Below are 22,309 nucleotides of genomic sequence, written 5' to 3'. Positions count from 1 at the left end.
CAGAGGTGTCGTGTGGAAATGCGTGCCCCGGCTACATTAGGCATGTAGATGCAGAGTTAATCTCCCTTTTATTGGGTGTAATAAATACCCACGAGGCCGTGCGGTCCCACTCGCTCTCGTCTCTAGAGCATCGTTTCTCTCTTTAATGCATTGACCCCAGGGGACGAGACACACACACACAGAGAGAGGGGGAGAGCGAGAGAGAGAGAGTGTGTGTGTGTGTGTGTGTGTGTGTGTGTAGTAATGCACGCAGCTAAATTTCAGGAAAAGCTCACACAAACACAAACAGCTGCGATAATTTGAACACAGAAATTGTGATTTCATTTACATTCATTTGAAAATGATAAAGAGTGCCATATTTTTGGTAAATCGTTCAATAGAGAGGTTGACTGGATCGTTTGTGTGTGTGTGTGTGTGTGTGTGTGTGTGCGTGTGTGTAGGAGAAAGCAGCTCTTGAAAGCCTGAGTCAGCAGATGAAACAGTCCGAGGAGAACAAGTTCACTCACGCCATGATGGACTTCGGCATGAGCGGCGACTCCGACGGTAAAATATCCATCATCTTTCACTGCGATATTTCATTCTTGAAGGTGGCTTATGTGTACATGAAACACTTTAAAGTCTCCTATTGAAATATTATTTCTTATTAATATGGAGAAAACTCCATGCCAAATAGAAGAAGCAAGCACACCGGGGTGAAAAGCATGACATGCGATACACATTTTGTACTGATTCTCATTTGTCACTCGAGGACAACGTGGCGCACTGAAAAGCAAAACGTTCACTGTGTTACTCTTATGTCACTTTATCTCTTCAGTGAAAAACAATCAGCAGGGGATTGCTTTTTTAAGAATTAACCACATCAGAAGTGAATGCAATTACCCAATGCATCGTATTTCACATTCATCACTGCATTACAGTCGTGTTACACTGAAATGCAATCACTGGCCAATCACAGCCCTAAGGGGTGTGGCTCTGATCCTGAAGCGACATTTTCTATATGAAGAAACACTGGTTATAGGCATCTCTACACCTTCATCATTCATTCAAAATACCAAGATTTACGAATATTAATCAATCCTGCCATCCCAAATAACTTAATATCATTAACAACAGCAAACTTAGCTAGTTACCTGCTTGAGCTAGTAAAGATTTGCATTTTTAATCTCTTACTGATTGATTTCAAAGCAGCTAAACCTCTCAAAATGAGCCATAACATTAAAACACCACTATCATTAGCTGTCTTAGCTAATACGTCAGCTAGCTAACTGCTAGTAAACTATTTGTCTAGCTTATAATTGTCACACCTAGACAGGAGTGGGATTTGAATCTTCATTTGTAATATAATAATAATAATCATCATCATCATCATCATATTTTTAAGTAGCCAATTTGTCAATATGTAATGTTGCCATAACAACCAGTATCTGTTCATCACTAACTTTCGGTTAGAAATTTATTTACAAGCATTTAAATCTCTTAAAACTCAACATTAACATTAAAACTATTTAGCTCATTGTTATAATTAGCTATGTTATCTAAAAGGCTGGCTAGCTAACTGCTAGTAAACTAGCTCGCATTTGAATATTATTTTAAAAAATGATAAAAAATATTTTTATGGAGCAAAATATGTGACCAAATGTCATGTTACTTTAACAACCGTAGATATATTCCTCACTACCTTTAAGTTAGCAAGCATCATAAACTTAATTAGCTAGCATGACTACTTGAGAGAAGTAAGTTGACTAGCTTTGCTAACTTTAGGCAAGATTTCAGTCGCTGAGTCTCAGTTTGCATTTTTAGACTCAGAGATTTATCTTAATACGGCTAAAATCTCAAAATGTACCATAACAATCAAAAATTATCATTAGCTATGTTAGCTAATACCTCCACTAGCTAACGCTTAGTAAACTATTTGTCACAGGTTGATGTGAGTAAGTTTTGAGTCTTAATTTGTAAACAAAATCATAATTTTAAGCAAACAAATGTCTTCAAATATGATGTAATATCACTAGCATTAGGCGAGTTAGCTAGCTAGCTAGTTCTTGACCCAAACCATCAGAATAAGCGGTGAGAGAAGTTTACCATTTAAAAAAAAAAAATCATGTTTTTTGCATTCATGGCTACTTTATGTGTGTGTGAGAGAGGTTTCCTGTTAAACCCTCCTCCTCCTCCTCCTCCCTCACAGGCAGCCCCAGCGTGTCAGATTCGAGGATTTTCCGCGAGGCTCGAGGTCGTGGTAACGGTGAACCACACATCAAGAGGCCCATGAACGCCTTCATGGTTTGGGCAAAAGACGAGAGGAGGAAAATCCTGCAGGCTTTTCCCGACATGCATAACTCCAACATCAGCAAAATCCTCGGTAAGACTCGCACTTATCAGCGTGAGCCGAGACGGGAAGACTGGGAGGGGAAACCGACGTCTGGTTTCTGTCAATGGGATTTTCATTTTGGATCGAGGAGCGAGCGATTTGACCAAAATATCATATCACGATACTTATGGATGACGATATTTAGGTTTGGGGGGAAAAAAAGTGCCAGAAAAACAGTAGCAAAATATAAAATAAAAAATAATTAAAAAAAAATTTTAAAAAATAAAAGAATTCCTCCCTTTGCGGTTGCTTCTCTGTGATTTTATTTAGTTTTTTTCTTTTATCTGTCCCTAAGAAAACTAAAACCCTAATTGGCATCTGTTTTTGTTGTTTTTTTTTTGTGAACCTGGGTCAACTACCTCAGTACTCAGACCTCTTGGGTTTGAAAAACAATTTTTTTTGACAACTGCTCCTTTTCTGCTCATGGATTTTAAAAAAAATTTGAGCAATCAAAAAATAACGGATGCTCAAAAAAATAGTTGGCCATAATAATATTGTTATATAACTTTATATTTACATACAATATGTATGGAATTAAACACTCCATGCCATGCTGTTATAGAAAAATAATCAACAGTGAGATGGTGTGATGAAGCGGCATTAGAGTTTCCACCCTAAAGAAGATTATTTTCCTATAACAGAAGATCCTGAAGTGTTTTATTCCTCTTACACCACAGCAATTAGATTACAATTTCATACAGTGTCGTAGTTTTTATCCATTTACAGTTACATTTAATGTTCTGTGAAACAAGTTAGCTTCTGTTCTCGCTTACGAGAAGCAGCTATAACCAGTCATTCCCTCACCAGCCTCAATTCTTTCTTTCTCTCTTGAAATTATTGAGACAAAAAACCCACCGATTGTCACGTTATAGAAAAAACACAAAGCGTAAACTCGTCTTTCCTGAAGACGTCAGAAGAGTTACAGCGTCACCTCCTGACTGTCAGCGGAGACTCCTTCCATAAATGTTAAATAATCATCTCCTTCCTAGAAAGAAAACTTCACCATATCAACGATTACACACGTTTTTTTTTATCCATTTATTATTCTGTGGTGTGTCTGTAAGTCATACAAGTGCCTTGAGCTGTGAGCTGTTACTATAGAAACGATAACATAATAGAACGAGCGCATTAAATATAAACCTGCACTACTGTCAGAGCTGCTGCTCTGGAAAATTAATCAACACCTTCTGACCAATCAGAATCCAGAAGATTAAAGAGATAAATCCTTAAAAATACTAATCCTGTCCAAAAAAAATATTCATTACCAGTCTAGCAAAATATGACTAAAAAAGTGGAAGAAGAAAAATTGAACAGTCGGTGCTTGATAGCATTATCATTTTGTCATATCACCTAGATTTGTGTGTGTGTGTCTGTGTGTGTGTGTGTGTGTGTGTGGGTGACTAAGCTTGCTCATATAAGGGCTTTTATGCTAAAAAAATTTGCTATATCATTGGCCAGTTCTGTTTAAATTTGCATTTAGGGGCGGAGTTATGCTATGCGTCAGCTCCAACAGGATAAGTATAGTATCATACATCAAGCAGTTCACACATCAAGCACCCATGCCCCCTCACACACACACACACACAGAGAGAGAGAGAGACAGAGAGACGGAGACGTCCCGCTCAGAGCTCAGCATTGTGTAACTGCTGCCTAATGAATCGCTCCGGAGAGCCGACTCGGCCGATGATGATATAATTCATTATGCATTAAACAAGCACTCCAGTCTGTCTGACATTTTCTCCAGACCTCTGGGATTGTGTTTGACATTTTAAAGAGCTCCTAAGCATTTTATAACGCCGGGAAATCTGGTTTTAATAAGGCTCCCGCTCTCTCAATTGTTAACAGAAGGAGTTTCTCCTTTTGCGCAGCGCCGGCTGCGTGTCAGGCTCAGCGCTGACAGCTTTTTCCCATTAAACACACAGTAGGAGAGTGTAAATTCACCCCAGACTAGTGCACACACACACACACACACATACACACACACACACACTTAGACATATACTATATATACACATATATATGAGCATGTACTGCCCTCTGTGAGATTAATCTGTGTGTATGTGTGTGTGTATGGGAGCGTGTGCGTGTGTGTGTGTGTATGGGTGCACGTGTGTGGGTGTGTGTGTGGGTGGGTGGGTGTGTGGGTGTGTGAGCATTAATGGAGAATAAGCAGCACAGGCCACAGGTACACTTATTGAGCTCTGGTAATTAGATGGAGTGTGTGAATGGCCCACTTAACCTGCTGTCACCTGGAATAATGACGCACGTCAGAGTGTGTGTGTGTGTGTGTGTGTGTGTGTGTGAGGGCGCTCCGGTACAGGAGGGCAGAATTCCTCGCTCTATTTGACATCGCTTCCAGTCAGAGGTGCTCATTAGACCAAACAATGAGGTGCGACACCTCTTTATGGCTCAGCTTTGGAAAAAAAAAGTGTGATTGATGTGCAGCAAAGAGGTGTTAATGTGTGTGTGTGTGTGTGTGTTTGTGTGTGTCTTCATGCCGTGTCCAGGTTCTCGCTGGAAGGCTATGACTAATCTGGAGAAGCAGCCGTACTACGAGGAGCAGGCTCGTCTCAGCAAGCAGCACCTGGAGAAATACCCCGACTACAAGTACAAGCCGCGGCCCAAGCGCACCTGCCTGGTGGACGGCAAGAAGCTGCGCATCGGCGAGTACAAGGCCATCATGCGCAACCGCAGACAGGAGATGCGTCAGTACTTCACTGTGGGGTGAGACACTAAAATCAACTTTATTACCTTTACTGAAATCTCCAGCTGTCCCACTCACCCAGTCCCACTCCACTGTGAGTTCCCATAACTTACTCCTGAAGACTCTTATACCACAACAATTTCCCAACTCTAACCGTTTTATTTATTATATAACAACACGCCACACTTCTTATCCATTTAATGTTTCATTTAATGTTGTGGAACGTCCACGAAACAACAGTTCCTGTTCTCACTGCGTCATAGCAGCTGTAAACAGTTGTCTCTCTCTCTTGAAGTTAATAAGACAAAAAAGCACAGCTTGATGTTTTTTTGTTACCAAGAAACCATAAAAGTGTAAACTCCGCCTTCCTGAAGATGTCAGAAAACGTACAAAAGGAAAAGTTACAGCTCTGACTGTTACAAAGCGCTGACACTGGAGACTCCTTCCATAAATGTCAAATAAACATCTCCTTACAGACTTCAGTGATTATTAAGCATGTATACATTTATTATTATTTTTATTATTATTATCTATTCATCACTTTTCATACTTTTAAAATGCAAAGGCTAAGAAAAGAAAAAAAACAAAAGCCAAAACTAAATAGTAAAATAGGCAAACAATAATAAAGCAATAAATAACAGCAGTGACTGAAAAGAAAATATTAACAATATAAAATATTAAAAATATTTCATAAAAAAGGGTAAAATTCTAGCTGAAAATAGTGTAAAAGTAATGGAAAAGAATGTGCTAGTAAATGTAATAAAGTAGTAAAAGCTAGGTAGAAGCTGTTTCTTGTGGTTGTTGTGTATGTGAAAGAAAGACAAAGTTCACAAAGAAAATTTTTTTGCAATTTAGTAATTTAGATTTATTCATTTTTATTAGTTTGTAACAGTATGTTAATAAATATATTATACATGTATGTATTTTGATTCTGATGTAATCAAATACCACTGTTATAACCCCATGTGTGTGTGTGTGTGTGTATGTGTGTGTTACAGGCAGCAGGCCCAGTTGCCGCTCTCCTCAGCGGGCGTGGTCTACCCCGGCGCTCTGTCCATGGCGGGCATGCCGTCCCCTCAGATGCCGTCTGAGCACTCGAGCATGTCCAGCAGCCCCGAGCCAGCTCCGCCCACCGGCCCGCCCTCGTACCTCAGCATCAGCAAGGGGGACGAGCCTCGCATCAAGGAGGAGGTGCTGCGGATGGACGAGAGCAACGGCGACGCCTACGACGACTTCGACTACGAGGACGAGGACGGAGACTTCGGCAGCGACAGCGAAAATCACGTCGCGCAGTAAATTTAAAAAAAAAAACACTTTTTTTTTGGAGCTGATCCCTCGTTTCTTGTCCCGCCCTGCCTCTATTCCACCCAATCAGGACTCAGAAAGAGCCACACCCACAACCCCCTCCTAACCCCTCCCTGATACCAGCAGCAGTAAAGCACAGGACGTGTCAGAGTAACTGTTACACTAAATGAGAACGTCGGACGTCACGTGAGCGAACACATCTCGAGTAAGCTACAGAAAGTAAGATATGATAAGATAAGGAAACTTTCACAAAAAAAAAAAACTTATTATAATAAAAAAACAGGACCTGTTCTTCGGCCTGTCACTTTAAAACGGTGGACCTGCTTGTCTATAAAGAGACATTTTTTTTTCTGGGTTCTATAATATTCTCACTCAGGTACACGGTGCCAACAAGTGGCTTGTGAATGTGATTTGTTGTTTTTGTGCTTACGGTTTTAATAGAGATAAAAGAAAAAAAACACATTTATTTTCCTGGTTTTGACGTTTTAAAAAGAAGCACCAGACAGGAGTAACACTTTACCTTTTATTATTTTTGTTTTAGTTATTTTTTTAAAAATTTCCTGCCTGTGTTAGGTGTTAAACCTCTTCTCTGAATCCTGTATCTCACACACAGACACACACACCCATATCCACACACACTTTGTAATACACACTCATGCTTTTTGCATGAATGTTAGGCGGGGATCGAGGGCTGTGTTTCACTCCCGTACGCTTTTTTTCGGCACTTATGAAATCCAGTGACCCGTGTATATTGTTTGGATCAGTTTTTATTTTATTACACACGCACACACATGCACACATGCACACACACACACGCACACACATTTCAATCCACAAACAGGCCTAAAGCGAGGCAGCAGGACGGAAATAAAAACAACGTGTTCCTGTGAGAAGGCAAAAACTGCAGAACTGAGATCCAGCCTCTCTGCTCCGTCTCGGTCCCTCAGTTCTGTATCTAAACAGACTGTTTTCACCATTATGGAGAACGCGGAGCCTCACGGTTCCAAGAGAAACAGAGATGGAGAACATGTGAGAGGAAAAATCTCCGTAGACTAGAGTTTGGCGCTGAACAGAGAGAGAGAGAGAGAGAGAGAGAGAGAGAGAAAGAGAATGGAGGGGTTTTATAGACGCCCACACTATTGCTTAAGCAAGGAAACCTCCAGAGCACTGAAGAACTCTGTGTGTGTGTGTGTGTGTGTGTGTACGCGTGTGTGAGCGAGTGTGTCACTAACCCCTCACCGATATCCCTTCCTTTAATTATCCTCACACCACCCTTTCCCACAATATTACTCTTATCAGTTTACCTCCTGTTGCTCCTTATAGGGACCGTGTTGCCACGGCAACGCAATGATTGACAGCTATGGTGTACACAAACACCCCCGTCCACTCAAGCGCCATCTCGTCATCCTCGTCATCGTTTCCTCTCTCCAACTAAACACGTCGCACTCTCTCCGAGCGCTCCGATTGGTCGAAATCTGATCTCACGGTTCCATGCCTAGCCCCGCCCCCTTTTTAAAACTAAGGTACTAACGCAGTGAGGTTTGAGCTCTCGTATCGTGTGTTATGCATGTTTCTTTTCTGCTGATTTTTTATTTTCCGTCACTCTGCTGTCAAAATCTTCGCTGTTTGAAGGAGGAGCGCTCTGAGTTTTCACACTCTGCATGTCAAATAGTTTTATTTTGTATTTGAATACTGTATTTTAATTTTTTTTATATTCAGACTGCCTCTAGTGTAAAAAAATAATATTATTAACAATAATTATAAAGATGGTCAGCTTGTTTGGGTTTTTTTTTCTAAGTTTAGTAAGTTATGTACAGTATAATTTATTTTTCACCTCTTCTTCTTGGTTGTTTTTTTTTAATTATTATAATTTACATTATAAAAAACTGCTTTATAAAGCGTTATATTTAGCTGGTAGGTATGTAGATCTAATTACTCTGTGCTTTACCTTTTTTTTTTTTATTTGATTAATTTTCAGTCTATTAATCCTGTTTCTACGCTGGTATATCTCAGAAATGATCACAAGGAACTGCTGAAATGAAGGATTTTTTTTTTTTTTCACCATTCATGAACTCCTGAACCTGTTTCTGAAAGCACTAGGACTCTGGACATTCAGAGAAAGAAAAAAAAAACAAGAAGAACATCACTTTTTGTTTTGTTTTGTTTTGTTTATTATTTTTAATGGTTTTATGTACAATGTGAAATTTTCGATCTCTTTTATTCCTTTTTGTTTTATCAGTGATTTTATTCGACCCCAATATCAGTGAAGAAGACGTTCAGGATGTTTAGTGGGATTTGTAGAGACTCGAGACTCGGTGGAATCTCACTGGTCCAAAAAAAAAAAAAAAAAAAAAGATACATTTGTTGTCCTCCAGTCTGGACGTGATAAAGATAATTATAACAAAACATATATATATATATATATATATATATATATATATATATATATATATATATATATATCAAAAATTGGAAGAAGCTCATGTGATGCTCCACCGAGTGTCTCATATCAGAAATGTAATCTCTACAGGACGCCATGAGGGATTTGTTTTAGCTCCACACCATGCCCGAACCTTTTAAAATCACAAAACCACAACATTAATGTTTCCATCCTGCTGTGTGGGTTCTTTTTTTTTGTTGTTGTTGTTTTTCCAATCACAATCAGGACCCTTTACAATCATCCATATAATGAAGGACAGGGTCTAAAGCTGTCAATCATTTATTATATATAAAGCATGAGGTTTTTGCTATGAATAATAATAGATAAGACAATCAAAGTCATGGGTGGAGCTCAAAACAAAAGTGAAAATTAAAACTAAAACACACACACACACACACACACACACTTGCATTCTTTAAAAAATCCTACCATCTCAACTTGAAAAATCGCTAAAAGATAATTATGTAAATATAACATAGAGGTATAGATTTATATTTTGTTCATAACACAGTGTAATATAAGTTGTATATTTCTTTTTTTCCCCTTTTATTGATGTTATTCATGCCACATTTAAAAAAATGAGAGTTAATGTACTCTTACAAAAAAAAAAAAAAAAAAAAAAAAAAAAAGCCGTGGGTTGCCACCATCTGTTCTGAGTTGACGTTTTTCAGTATTATTGCCGGTTTAGGCTCTAATAAAGACAGCAATGTGTTCTGTAGTGCTTCTGCTTTCTTTCTGACGATCTCTTCATGTTAAACCGAACGACATCTGAAAAGTCCTCAGTGCAAAATGGCGGCTGGTGGATTTTAAAATAAGGGAAGCACAGGTGTGTGTTCCAGGAGTTTATGTCTATGCTGGATATCTGTGTGTGCTCTGTTTCATCTGTAGACCAGTCTCTTCTCATAAGTAAGAGCATCAAAAGACTTCCAAAATCAAAAGCAGCTAGGCTGTTAACTAGCCACTCAAACTTCACTGAAGAAAGCAGTGACAGCCAGCTGCGAGTCTGACTGGCGCTGATATGTTTACGGTTGAGAGTCAGTCATGTTTCTTTTCAGTGATTGGCAGGTGGTTAAAAGGTTCCACCCCGTTGAGAGATCTCCCAATCATCATATGGGGAAGTTGTGCGTCCAGCCAGGATAAGCAAAGAGAGCAATAAACTGTGTAATAAGCTTTGAAATGGTTTTCTCTATGCAAAACCCACAAAAACTTTAATCTGCCAAGGAACCGTAGAGAAGCCCTGAGAAGCCTGGAGAAGGCCAGAGATGGCTAGAGAAGCCTAAAGAAGCCTAAGGAAGCCAAGAGAAGAATAGAGAAGGCCAGAGAAAGATAGAGAAGACCAGAGAAGCCTAAAGAAGTCCTAGAGAAGGCTAGAGATGCCTGAAGAAGCCTAGAGAAGCCTGTAAAAGCCTATAGAAGCCCGGAGAAGGATAGAGAAGCCTAGAGAAGGATAGAGAAGCCTAGAGAAGCTTGTAGAAGCCCAGAGAAGCCTAGAGAAGCCTATAGAAGCCCGGAGAAGCCTAGAGAAGCCCGGAGAAGGATAGAGAAGCCTATAGAAGCCCGGAGAAGGATAGAGAAGCCTAGAGAAGGATAGAGAAGCCTAGAGAAGCTTGTAGAAGCCCAGAGAAGCCTAGAGAAGCCTGTAGAAGCCCAGAGAAGGATAGAGAAGCCTAGAGAAGCCCAGAGAAGGATAGAGAAGCCTAGAGAAGCCCAGAGAAGGATAGAGAAGCCTATAGAAGCCCAGAGAAGGATAGAGAAGCCTATAGAAGCCTATAGAAGCCCAGAGAAGGAGAGATAAGCCTAGAGAAGCCTGTAGAAGCCCAGAGAAGGATAGAGAAGCCCAGAGAAGGATAGAGAAGCCTGGGAAGTAGTAGCTCAGCTGTAAAGGTTTGGTGCTACTGTCTGAAAGGTTGTGGGTTCAATCTCCAGCGTCGTCAGAGCATCACTGTGAATCCCTCAGCAAGTTTAACCCTCAACTGCTCAGCTGTTTGGTAGGTTTGGATTCTGTCTCACCTGATAATGCATTGGGAAGTGGTAGCTTCCCAGTGGTTAAGACTTTGGATCTCTGATGGGAAGGTCGTGAGTTCATATCCCAGCACCACTGAAAACAGTTTGAGTTAAATAAATGAACAGAATAATATTGCAGTGAGATATCTGATCATTAGATTTGCTGAAATATTGAAGTCCAGCAAAAGTGATGAATAATGTAGACACTTTGTTAAACATTTCATTGCCACATTTTAATGAAATTTCAGGGGATGCTGGGCTTCCAGTGTAGTTATAAAGATTTCCCACACAAACCTTCCATGAACCTTCAAAATCTTTTAAAAAATGAACAAAATATATTCCAGGTGTCGTTAATGAGTGTTGAATTGGGATACAAGGATAACAATAAAATATTAAGAAGTTGTCATTTTGATTTGTATACCATTGATAAAAAGGGTGCAAAAATCGAAAAACTGGGAGCAATATCACCTTTTTTTCATTGATGTTACTTCACCAATATATTTATTTCCAGAGAAATGACACCAGGTGACAAATAAATACTGAAATATTTCACTTAAATAGAAATGGCTATGAATTTCCCTCTATAGAACTTTTACCAAAGAAATGTAGTTTTGATTCAAAAGACACAAATCTGTTTGGGAAATAGTTTAAAATGGCATTTATCATTGAGTTATAAGCATTATTTTCAAACACGCAACATTAACACTAAAAAGAATCATTGAAAGGAAAATAATGGCACCCAAATCAGATTCTTCAGAGATTAATTGGAAAAATGAATGCATCTTTTTTTTAAATAAAGTGTTTGTACAGTGTGTGATGAAGGTCACTAAACTACAGATTCAGTGCTGGGCATGAAAAACTTCAATTATAATATTAATAATAATAATAATATTATAATAATAAAACAATGCAACAATCAAGTTTGGCATTGAAAATAAAATTAGACCAACGTTAAAGCCATTGATTAAAATAGTGAGTTTGTTTCCGATTGAATTGAGTTGCACAGTTTTCATCAAAAATACACAAAAAGAAATGAAAAGATAATTATAAATTCAGCATTGAATCTGGATTCTGATTGGTCAGAAGGTGCTGATTAATTTTCTAAAACGGCAGCTCGGACTGTAGCGCAGCTGCAAATCACAAAGAGAGAAAAAAGAGAAGCTGGTGAGGGAACGACTGAATATTGCAGGTGTAATTAATGAGTGTTGAGTCGAGATTAAAGTATAAAAATCGTGCTGTTATAGGAAAATAATCAACAACAGGGTGGTGTGATGAAGCGGAGTTAATGTTAACACTCTGAAGTTGATTATTTTCCAATAACAGCAAGTGTTTTATTCCTCATAAAGCATAGCAGCTTGCCAAAGATTACAATTTTTATTAAAGAACGACAAGTCATGCTTTTTATCTGTTTATAGTTACAGTTGATGTTGTGGAACGTTTATGAAGCAAGTTATCACTTATGCTAAAGCAGCTGTAAACAGTCGTTCCCTCACTAACCAAGAGTTTTTTTCCCTCTCTTGAAGTTAATGAGACAAAAACCCTAACGAGGAAACTCCTCTGTCCTGAAGACGTCAAAAAAAGTGGCAGCTAACACTGGAGACTCCTTCTAATGTGAAATAAACATCTCCTTACTTTAAGAGAACTTTATCATATCAACTATCCGCTTATGTGAAGCGTCCGTCGTACAAGTCTCTGTGAATGAGCTGTTGCTATAGTAACAATAATGTATTAATATAAACAAATGTATTAATCTAAACCTGCACTACTCTCAGAGCCGCTGTTATGGAAAATTAAAATTAATCCACACCTTCTTCTGACCAATCAGAATGCAGAATTCAACAGCACTGTGCTTTTCTGATCAGAGTAGCTAGAGCTAGCTAAAACAGCAAACAAACCCAACTGAGATCTCGCACAATACGAAGGAAGTCGAAGAACTTAGAACTCATGTCTGTGTTAGAAAACGAAGAAATACACACATATCACACACACATCTGACATATCACGTACAGAATAAAAGAAGTGTCTTAGTGTTCCTAAAATATGCCACGATCGTATCAGATCATGAAATTTGCTCAAAAAACAGGAATTGTTATAAGAGTGACCTCTAAAATGCGTATTTATTATTAATAAAGCGTGAGACGTTGTGCAGAACATTCGCAGTCGTGCCGTTTGACTCAAATACGCTGGCTGTTTTTTTTTTCCCCTTTTTCTTTTTTTTTTTTTTTTTTTACAGCAACTCATATCTCACATTTAGATGCGTGTAACGAAATGTACTCGGGTTTCTGCCAAGTGCATATGACAAGTAAACAGAAGACAGGACAACACTTCCACTGACTTTTAGATCTGTATATATTTATTTATTTATTTATTTATTTATTTATTTATTTATTTATTTATACTGCCAGTTCAGCTGCTGAGTGATTGCTGTGTGTGTGTGTGTGTGTGTGTGTGTGTGTGTATTGGTATTGGTGTATGGAGCTGAGAATGTGAGCGCTCAGTACAGACTAAACACAGACACTGGAACAACCCGAGTCTTTAAGTAATAAACTGGTGGCATGTTGAGTACTGTAAATATTTCATTTCTTACCAACAGCTAAGTGTGTGTGAGGCAGAGATACAGTGTGTGTGTGTGAGTGTGTGTGTGTGTGTGTGTCACACTGCGCAGTCGAGTGCGCAGATTTGCACCGTGGGTGTTTGAAAATTGAGTGAAAACGATGTCACGTTAATGATTTAAAGTAGGTAATAGGATGCGATGCGGTGCCGAGCTGACGGCTGAGCTGACTCTAAGATGCTCCTGTAATGTATTCATGAAGACGAGGGATTAGAGGGAGCACTCAGCATCACACACACACACACACACACACAGCCATACATTCACACCAAAGCGCTGTTAAATTCCAGATGCTGATTGGTCAGAAGGTGTTGCACATCTGCAAATTTATATCAATGCACTGGCTCTTATATACATTATCGTTTCTATAGCAACGGCTCGTTCCACTGGGCATAAATAGATTTTTTTAAAAATGACCTGTTTGAATGTTGATACAGTGAGGAGACTTTTAAATAACATTTATGGAAGGAGTCTCCAGTGTCAGCTGTAACTTTACATTTTCCAACATCTCCAGGACAGGCCTTCAGGAATTTACGCTTTTTTTTGTGGGTTCTCGGTTACTATATTTGGTTTTTTTTTTGTTTGTTTGTTTTGTTTTTTGTAATAACATCAAAAGAGAGGCTGGTGAGGGAACGATTATAATTTAAATGAGAACTTACGCTCGTATGTTTCACAACGTTAAATGTAGCTATAAATAGCTAAAAAGTATGACGTCTCTCTTTAATGATTAAAAAATTGTAATCGTTGACAAATTGCTGTGATATAAGAGGAATAACAGACCTCAGAACATGCTGTTATAGGAAAATAATCAACTTCAAGGTGGTAACACTACCTCCGCTGTCAATTATTTTCCCATAACAGCATGATTATTTGAAACACAATGTTTAATTCCTTACGTGTATTCTAAATGCTAGAGCTAGCAGGAGTTTCCCCTTCACTCAAATGTTATTAAATTGAGGTGAAAGCTAAAAAAAAATACCCCCCCAAAAAAGGAATGCACACGAACCTGATAGCTAGCTAGCTACATAGCTAGCCTGCTAATGTCTGACAGATCTGTATTTTCTTCAGTGATTGGATGAACACTAGTTTATTCGCCTTATTTGGTTTATTATTCTAAAAAAACATCACGAGTGTTAGTTGCTTTTTTAAGGTTATTGATGGTGTGTTAACGCTGATGTTCATGGTACTAACGTGTAGAGCGTGAATCTGTACGTTTTTACTGTATAGGCTGAATATTCAACAGAAACACACATACACAACTACATGAATATAGAGTTTACAGAGTTTTCATAAAACTGAAACACAGAAATACAGTTTTCATTTCATCATCCAGAATCCAAGGGGGATGCAAACTTTTGCACTGGGCCGTATCCACGAGTGGTTCGGAGATGTGCGCGGAGAGAGACAGGCGTGGAGTGGAGTGAGACTGAAACGCCCGGGGCCGATCTGCAGTCAGTCCTGACACGTATTTCCTCTTCCTGAAGAACCATTACGCATGCAGCGGCCATTAAACATTCAGAGACGTCAACAGCAGCAGCTGCTCGCCTCGCTGCTCTGCTCTGCCCTGCGCTGCTCTGCTCCGCTCTGCTCCGCTCTGCGCTGCGCTGCGCTTCCTCCATCTTCACAACACTTCTGCCTTCACCAAGTCCCCGCAGAGCCGCTCCACATGAAATACTCATGAGCAGCAAGAACAAAATACAGTCAGCTCCAGAATTATTGGCACCCTGTCAAAAAAATATGAAAAACTGATGAGAAATCTAAACAGCAAACTCAAGCAGTTAAAGAAAATATTTACTTCTGGTTGAAAAAAAAAAACATTCAATCTTTTTTGTTTTTTGTTTTTTGTTTTTTTTTTACATAAGAGTAATCTTCTTTCACAAAAAAAAAGTGGAAAAATTATTGACCCCCCCCCCCCACCACCACCACCCAAAGTAAAGCATAATCATTGGTGAGTATTTATTTGTTTGTTTGTTTGTTTGTTTGTTTGTTACACAACAGGAAGTCTCTCGTCTCTCAAAAAAGTGAAAAATATTGACACTCTTAAAGTAAAATATAATATTTCACGAGTATTTATTTATGTATTCATTTGTTTGTTTGCTCGTTTGTTTGTTTGCTCGTTTGTTTGTTTGTTTGTTTACGTAGTAATTCTCTCTCAAAAACATGTCAAACTTATTTTGTTTGTTTGTTTTTTTGTTCTTTAGGGTGTCACTCAAACTTCTTTTTTTACACAATAGTGATTCTCTTTTTTCTCAAGAACATGTCAAAAATACTGACACCCCTATATTAAAGCATAATAATTTGTTGATATTTGTTTGTTTGTTTGTTTGTTTGTTTGTTTTTTATGTTTGTTTATTCTTTAGGGAGTCATTTACCCTTATACATCTTATCTTTACATAATAGTAATTCTCTCTTCTTTCAAATATGTGTCAAAATGATTGACACCGCAAAGCATGTTTGTTTGTTTGTTTGTTTGTTTTACAGGGTGTTGTTCAAATTTTTTTAAACAATATATTTTTTTTAATTTCATCATATGTATTAAAGCATAATAATTAGATATTTATTTGTTTGTTTGTTCTTACAAACAAACAAAGGTGTCATTAAATGTAGTTTTTACACAATAGTAATTCTCTTTTCTTTCAAAAACATTATTGACATATAATTGAAAAATTATTGACAACCCTAAATTAAACCATAATAATTTGTTTATGTTTATTATTGTTAAATAAATATATAAATATAAGTAAATGTTTGTTTATTTATTTTCATTAGTTAGGTAGTTCTTTATTATTATAGTTCTTTTTCTTTGTTTGATTGTTTGTTTGTTTGTTTGTTTGTTCATTGTGGTTTCATTTAAACTTCTTTTTTACATTAATTAATTAATTAAAAATATCAACTAAAAATATCATTGATGTCATCATCACCGGCTGCCTCAGATCTTCCCAGAATTCAACGCTACAGGGTGGCACTCATGAAACCAACTCCACTTCCCATCAGCATCACAGACTACAAACCGTGTCACATGATTCAATTATGCATTCAGGTTCATTTCTGATTACACACACCTGTTCACCATCACACTCAGCTCAGCCTTTAAATAACCCTGAGTGTGTGTGTGTGCGCGTGCATGCGTGTGTGTGTGTGTGTGTGTGTGTGTGTGTGTGTGTGTGTGTGTGTGTGTGTGTGTGTGTGTGTGTGTGTGTGTGTGTGCGCGTGCATGCATGTGTGTGTGTTTCTGCTTTTAGCTTTTTGTTTTGGTTTGATACTTTGCTCTTTGTTTTTGCTCTACATAACTGTAGTTGCCTGATTTTTAATTAAACCTGCACTTGGGCCCGACTTCACCGCTTCCCTGACAATTCAACAGAAACTGAGGCATAATTTTCTTTTAAATGTATGAAAAGATTTTCAATTTTCCAAGAATTGGATCTGGAATCATACAGTGAACATCCCAGAGAGGACATCGAGGAGGACGGTTTTAGAATTACACAGTTTCTTAAAGTCATCAGCTCTGAAATGGACTACAAGACACCACTTTAAACAGCCAATAAACGTGTCTCTGTCCTTACAGGAAGAGGTTTCAGGCAGATTCAGAGTCACCGACTCCAAAACATTAAATAATAACTTTATTTAAATATTTCTGAAGGGAAATTTTCTCGTGTTAAGAATCAGGTTACGCACACGCTTGCTTTCTGAGCTCTTCATTAAGCAAATACACTGTGTATAATTCACACCTCGTAGGTTGCCAGATTTTTCCTTCAGGAGAAGCATCCAAAATAACGCTTCTTTATCGCCTAGACCGCCATCTTTAAACACAAGCATTCACCTTTAACATTAGAAACAATCAGGGATAGAAAATAAGGACTAATGAAAGAAACATTTTTTTTTAAAAATGCTGTCAAATGTAATATATGGTAACATAAACACAAGAGACAATTTAAAAAAGAAAAATAACTTATGAGCAGGAGCAACAAAATATGGTCGACTCCAGAATTATTGGCACCCTTTAAAGTAATAAACAAAAACTGACATTAAAACTAAAGTATAAAAGAATACAGTGCAAGCAAGGTGCACAATTTCAGATTCACAGCAAATCCTCACTTTGTCTTACTATTTCAACTCACACTACGACCCACAGTGCTGCTCATCTCTCCGAGATGGGCTTTACCAAAAAATAATCACTGGGGTGCCAATAATTTTCAAACCAATGTGCTTAGAAAAACGTTTAAAATGTACAAGAAAGCGGTGTATTTTAATACATTATACACCTGTTGCATGTTGTTGATTTTATACATCCATATTTTCCTCATTTTCATGAAGGGTGCTAATACTTATGGAGTTGACATTACCCGGCAACAGTTGCTCAAAGGTCAATGTAAAACCACTCAGTAGAGAGTGTTTGCACGTTTATATCGTCTCTGAGTGGTGATCTGAGAGGCCGCTCGTGTTCACCAGGCCCTGATTGCTGCATTTTCCCGCAGCCATTAACACCTGGGTCCTCACATGCAAATATTATGCTAATAGTATGTTAATTGCGAGCGGTGCCGCTAAGCGAGCCTGCTGTCGGGAGCACTTGTGAAAAATTGGGCGGGGTCACTCGCAAGCTGTAAACGCAGTCTAAACACAAATAAATAAACCCCTAAGAGCTTACGGGGAGCAACGCTGCATGATAATGCGTGGTGGTGGAGGCCAGGAACTGGCCACTGAGCGCAATAAACAGATGCGTGATTTATAACAAGAGTCGTCCTTGCTAATGTCTGTAGATAAGGCTGACATGCAGTGCGCATGGCGAGCGTCAACCTTCGGGGTCTAATGGAGGTCTTGGAATTCTAAGGTTACTCAGTGATTCAAAATGGATGCTTGTGCAGAAGGAAACACAAGAATGATATTTATACTGAAACGTTTGTGATGTGTGTAGCGATTCTGCTGCAGATCTCTTGGTTGGTGCTGTATTTTGGTTGTGGTTGTGTGTCATTCAGTCAGATCCTAAAAAACAAAAGTTTTTTATCTCACTCATCATATTAAAGAGAAATCCAGAGTAGAAGTAGTGGAGACGTTGCAGCAAACGCTGCACTCAAAGTCCCAGAATGCAATGCAGCGAGTCACGGCAGAGTCTCGGCTTGGCGAGTTAGCGATCTACGTGATGACGAGCAGCGATGGCGGTATTAGCATGAAAGTCGATCTGTTTGAGCATGAAGTGCTGGACAGGTTAAAGGACTAAAGCACCGCTGCATCGCTCTCGTTAGGTACAGAAGAAGAAAGGGGTTAAATCCCGCTGCGCGACTATCAATCAGCAGATAGTTGAAGAGCATTGTGGGTAATGTAGGAAACTGTTAACCAAAGTGAGAATAGACAATTTCATTAAAAAATGAATCTTGTATGCTGCTCAAGAACACGTGTTAATATAAACATTAATATTTAAGTCATCTAGGGTGGATTTTTCCTTTAAAAGGTGCAGATCAGTCACCTGATTAGGCCAGTCCATGCCTCTGTCATGCAACACACCAAACACGCTCCTTTTCAGACCCAAAGCCCACTGCTGACCTCTTCAGGATGAGAAATGACGTCCTCACATGAAACATGAAACAGAAGCTCCTACTTAACCAATGTCGCCTTTTTTTCCCTCGCCTCTTTCCATGACAGTACTCCAGAGTGCATTTTTAATTTGCCCCATCAGCCCTTTAGCTCATTGCTCCAAGATGTCTTGGCTTTTTTTTTCTTGGTCTGTTTGTAGTTTGGCAGTACAGCGCGAAGCCTCCGGTGTGTTTAAGGGGCTGAGACGTCATTACTGTGAGCGCAGCGACATTACTGCCAGCTGCTTGAGCCTGAATTAGCACTGAGCTTTGTTTAATACGTCGTTCTTCCTTCCACAATGTGTTGAGCACATGCATGTTAATTTCCTTTAGTCCTCTCATTATGAAAAAGAAACACAAACCGAAGTGTCATTTCTACACAGCCGCTAAAGGTGGCACGGTGGTTACTGAGGTCACGAAAACATTCCTGCAACATTAAAAAAAAATATTTGATTTGTTCTGCGAACTTTCCCACTTAGACAAAAAAAAAACATTATGGAATGTTAGCAAGAACGTTATGCAAAAAATGTTTAAAACAGCCAGAAAACCACATGTTTTGATAACTATAAATTTCTGCTAATATAAACTGTTTGAAGACTGGTGCAAAGGTTAGGTTCCTGTCTTCACAATGGTCTGATCCACTTCATTTTTTTCATTTTTTCACTTCATTTTTCTAATTCACTTCAGTTTTTCGGATCTTCAGCTGTCTAGTTCGGGTGAGACTGTATCTACTGTAGCCTCAGATTCCTGTTCTTGGCTGACAGGAGTGCTGTTGTAGCCCATGCTGAGATGCTTTTCAGCTCACCACGCTTGTAAAGAGTGATTATCCGAGGTACCGTAGCCTTCCGGTCAGTCTGGCTAGTTCTCCTCTGACCTCTCTCATCAACTACGCATGCAGAACTGGATGTTTTTTGTTTTTCGCACCACTCTGTATAAACTCTAGCGACTGTTGTGTGTGAAAATCCCAGGATTCTGAAGTACTCAAACAGTGTCACGATCACTGAGATCTCTGAGATTTTTTATCCTATTCTGACGTTTCATGTCACCGAAACTCTTTATGATTTTATGCATTACGCTGCTGCCGCTTGCATGAATTGAATAAATGAGGAGGTGTACAAGTGTTCCTAATAAATTGGAAATACTTCTGTTTCTGTTCATTAACACTGAGCTTGCATTAGCATTCCAGTCTGTCTCTCTGAACCCTGATAACTTTATCCTAAAGGAAATGTCAAATGCTCTATCATCTCTCTCTCTCTCTCTCTCTCACTCACACACTCACACATACACTTCTCCCACACGTGCCTCTGTCAGGCAGATTAATATTTCATATTGCTTAAAAGTTGGTACATCTGGTGCGGAGTATAATTCCATGTCGGCTAAAGTGTGTGTGTTCTTATGACTCGCGCTAATGTCACATGTATAAAGGGTGCATTAGTGGCCTTTGGCACAGAAGGCGGGATATCACCAGCGTGCAGTGTCGCAGTGTAATAGCGGTTTGATTTACACCAGCGTCTCGGGATTACGTCTCTCAGAGAACACATATGTGTTTGATTTGTTGGGGATTTCGAGGCCAGACTGAAGCGGGATAAAGCCGGGGATTGTGGGATTGTTAAATGATGTGTGTTGTCTGTTCTGGGCTTGAGGACAGATGTGGAGCTGATGTGAAGTGCCGCTTCCACGTGGCCCTGTGGTTGTGCTCTTTTATTGGGACTAGGGGACTTCATTACTAACCACAAGTCTGCACAATTCAGTCCCACTGTCTGATCAAGGGAATATAAACAGAACGCTGACCGCCATTTTGTTTCTGATGAATCATTTATAACAGATAATATAGTGGCAATTTTTGTAACTTTTTAATCACAAAGATATTATCCAAAATTTCCCAAATGCTACTTTTGAGATAATAACTAGACTTATCTCTCAGGTATTGGCTCTTATTAAATATAGTCCAACTGTTTTTCTTTATCCAGCAATAATGTATCATTCTTTGCTAATAAATAGAAAATTGTTCGTTCTTTATGCATGTTTGTGGTTTCTCTGTAACATGACAAGCTGGGTTTTTTTGTCTTATTATCTTCAAAAGAGAGATAAAAGAGAGGCTGGTGAGGAAATGACTGTTGATAGCAAGAACTAACTTGTTTAATGGAACTAAATTGCTGTGGTGTAAGAGGAATAAAACATTTCAGCATGCACTGTGATAGGAAAATAATTTCGTTGCGCCACCCTGTTGTTGATTGTCTTCCTGTAACAGCATGACGCAGAGTGTTCTGTTCTTTACATACTGTACATCACCATATATCAGTTGCACACAATTCCATTCCAGCCTCGAAATTTCTAGGAACGTTTGCTTTTACGGAGCATTTAATCTCTCGAGTTTTCTCATGAGACTATAATCTTTCACATTAACGCTAACATTTCCATAGAGTTAGTTTTTGTCTAACTGAGAACAATCCACTACAATACTGCAGGAGCATTCTTTTTGTAATGCTACAGATTGATTGTTATAACGTTGTGAAAACGTTCTGTGTTGGCTGGAATAAAGTTGATATATTGCCGTGTTTGGTGCGGTGCCTCTTATTACAGCCATTTTTGGTGCCTCTTATTTTCACTCTTGCTCCCTCAACCTCAACATCAGGCAGGATATGTGTGTTTATAAGTTATACAGTATGTTTTTCAGAAGAACAAGAACAGGTCTCAAATTTTTAAAAAAAGAAAAGGGAAAAAAAGTTTATTTTTGTGTGAAACATAATGGTTAGAGAGTGAGAGCAAGACGGAAAGAGAAACAGGGTGACTGATGCATCAATAAAGCAGGTCGTGAAATGGAACGTTTTACTGGCGTTTTGTGTTCATGCGCCTCTCACTCAGGCTTTCTTCTTCCATGCTGTGATGGCCGACAGGGTCACTGACAGCTCACACTCGTGCGGAGGCAGAGAACGTTCCTGCTTGTTCCACCAGCTTTATGGATTATACTGTTCTTAATGAAAAAAACTCTTTGATGCCAAAAAGTTTAAAGCCCCATCTTTTAGCAGAGAAACACTTCCTTTTCAGGCATTTTGCAAGAGAATGGGCTGGGAGTCAGAGTGCATGTTAGATAAATGAGAGAAATGTTTGGATGGAGTGTGTGACCGATGGTAAAAGATCACGGGCCAAATGAAATGAACTTAAGTAACTCGGAGTGGATTAGCAGTGCTGTCTCTTGTCATGTTATCTACGATGACATTTTGCTTTCTCCTCTTTTCTCCGTCTCGGAAAATGTGTACAAGCATGTAATCTTGGTTGACAAAAAGTTTTTTGTTTCATATGACTGAAA

General features: G+C 38.8%; 1 protein-coding gene across 8 annotated transcripts in view; it reads left to right on the top strand.

Annotated features, from left to right (window-relative positions):
• Positions 1 to 9,230, top strand: part of sox5 (SRY-box transcription factor 5) — a 242,769-nt gene extending 233,539 nt beyond the window's left edge. For all 8 annotated transcript variants that reach the window (XM_053241889.1, XM_053241886.1, XM_053241887.1 and 5 more), the window contains 4 exons: positions 441 to 543; positions 2,186 to 2,359; positions 4,876 to 5,092; positions 6,071 to 9,230. In XM_053241889.1, the coding sequence (XP_053097864.1) occupies positions 441 to 543; positions 2,186 to 2,359; positions 4,876 to 5,092; positions 6,071 to 6,368 (792 nt within the window). In that variant the 3' untranslated portion in view covers positions 6,369 to 9,230. The remainder of the gene's footprint in view (positions 1 to 440; positions 544 to 2,185; positions 2,360 to 4,875; positions 5,093 to 6,070) is intronic.
• Positions 9,231 to 22,309: the final 13,079 nt, after the last annotated feature.

Source organism: Pangasianodon hypophthalmus, chromosome 18 (genome assembly GCF_027358585.1).
Source record: "Pangasianodon hypophthalmus isolate fPanHyp1 chromosome 18, fPanHyp1.pri, whole genome shotgun sequence".
Taxonomy (NCBI): domain Eukaryota; kingdom Metazoa; phylum Chordata; class Actinopteri; order Siluriformes; family Pangasiidae; genus Pangasianodon; species Pangasianodon hypophthalmus.
The sequence above is the reverse complement of the archived record's forward strand: the minus strand, read 5'-3'. Positions and strand labels throughout refer to the sequence as shown.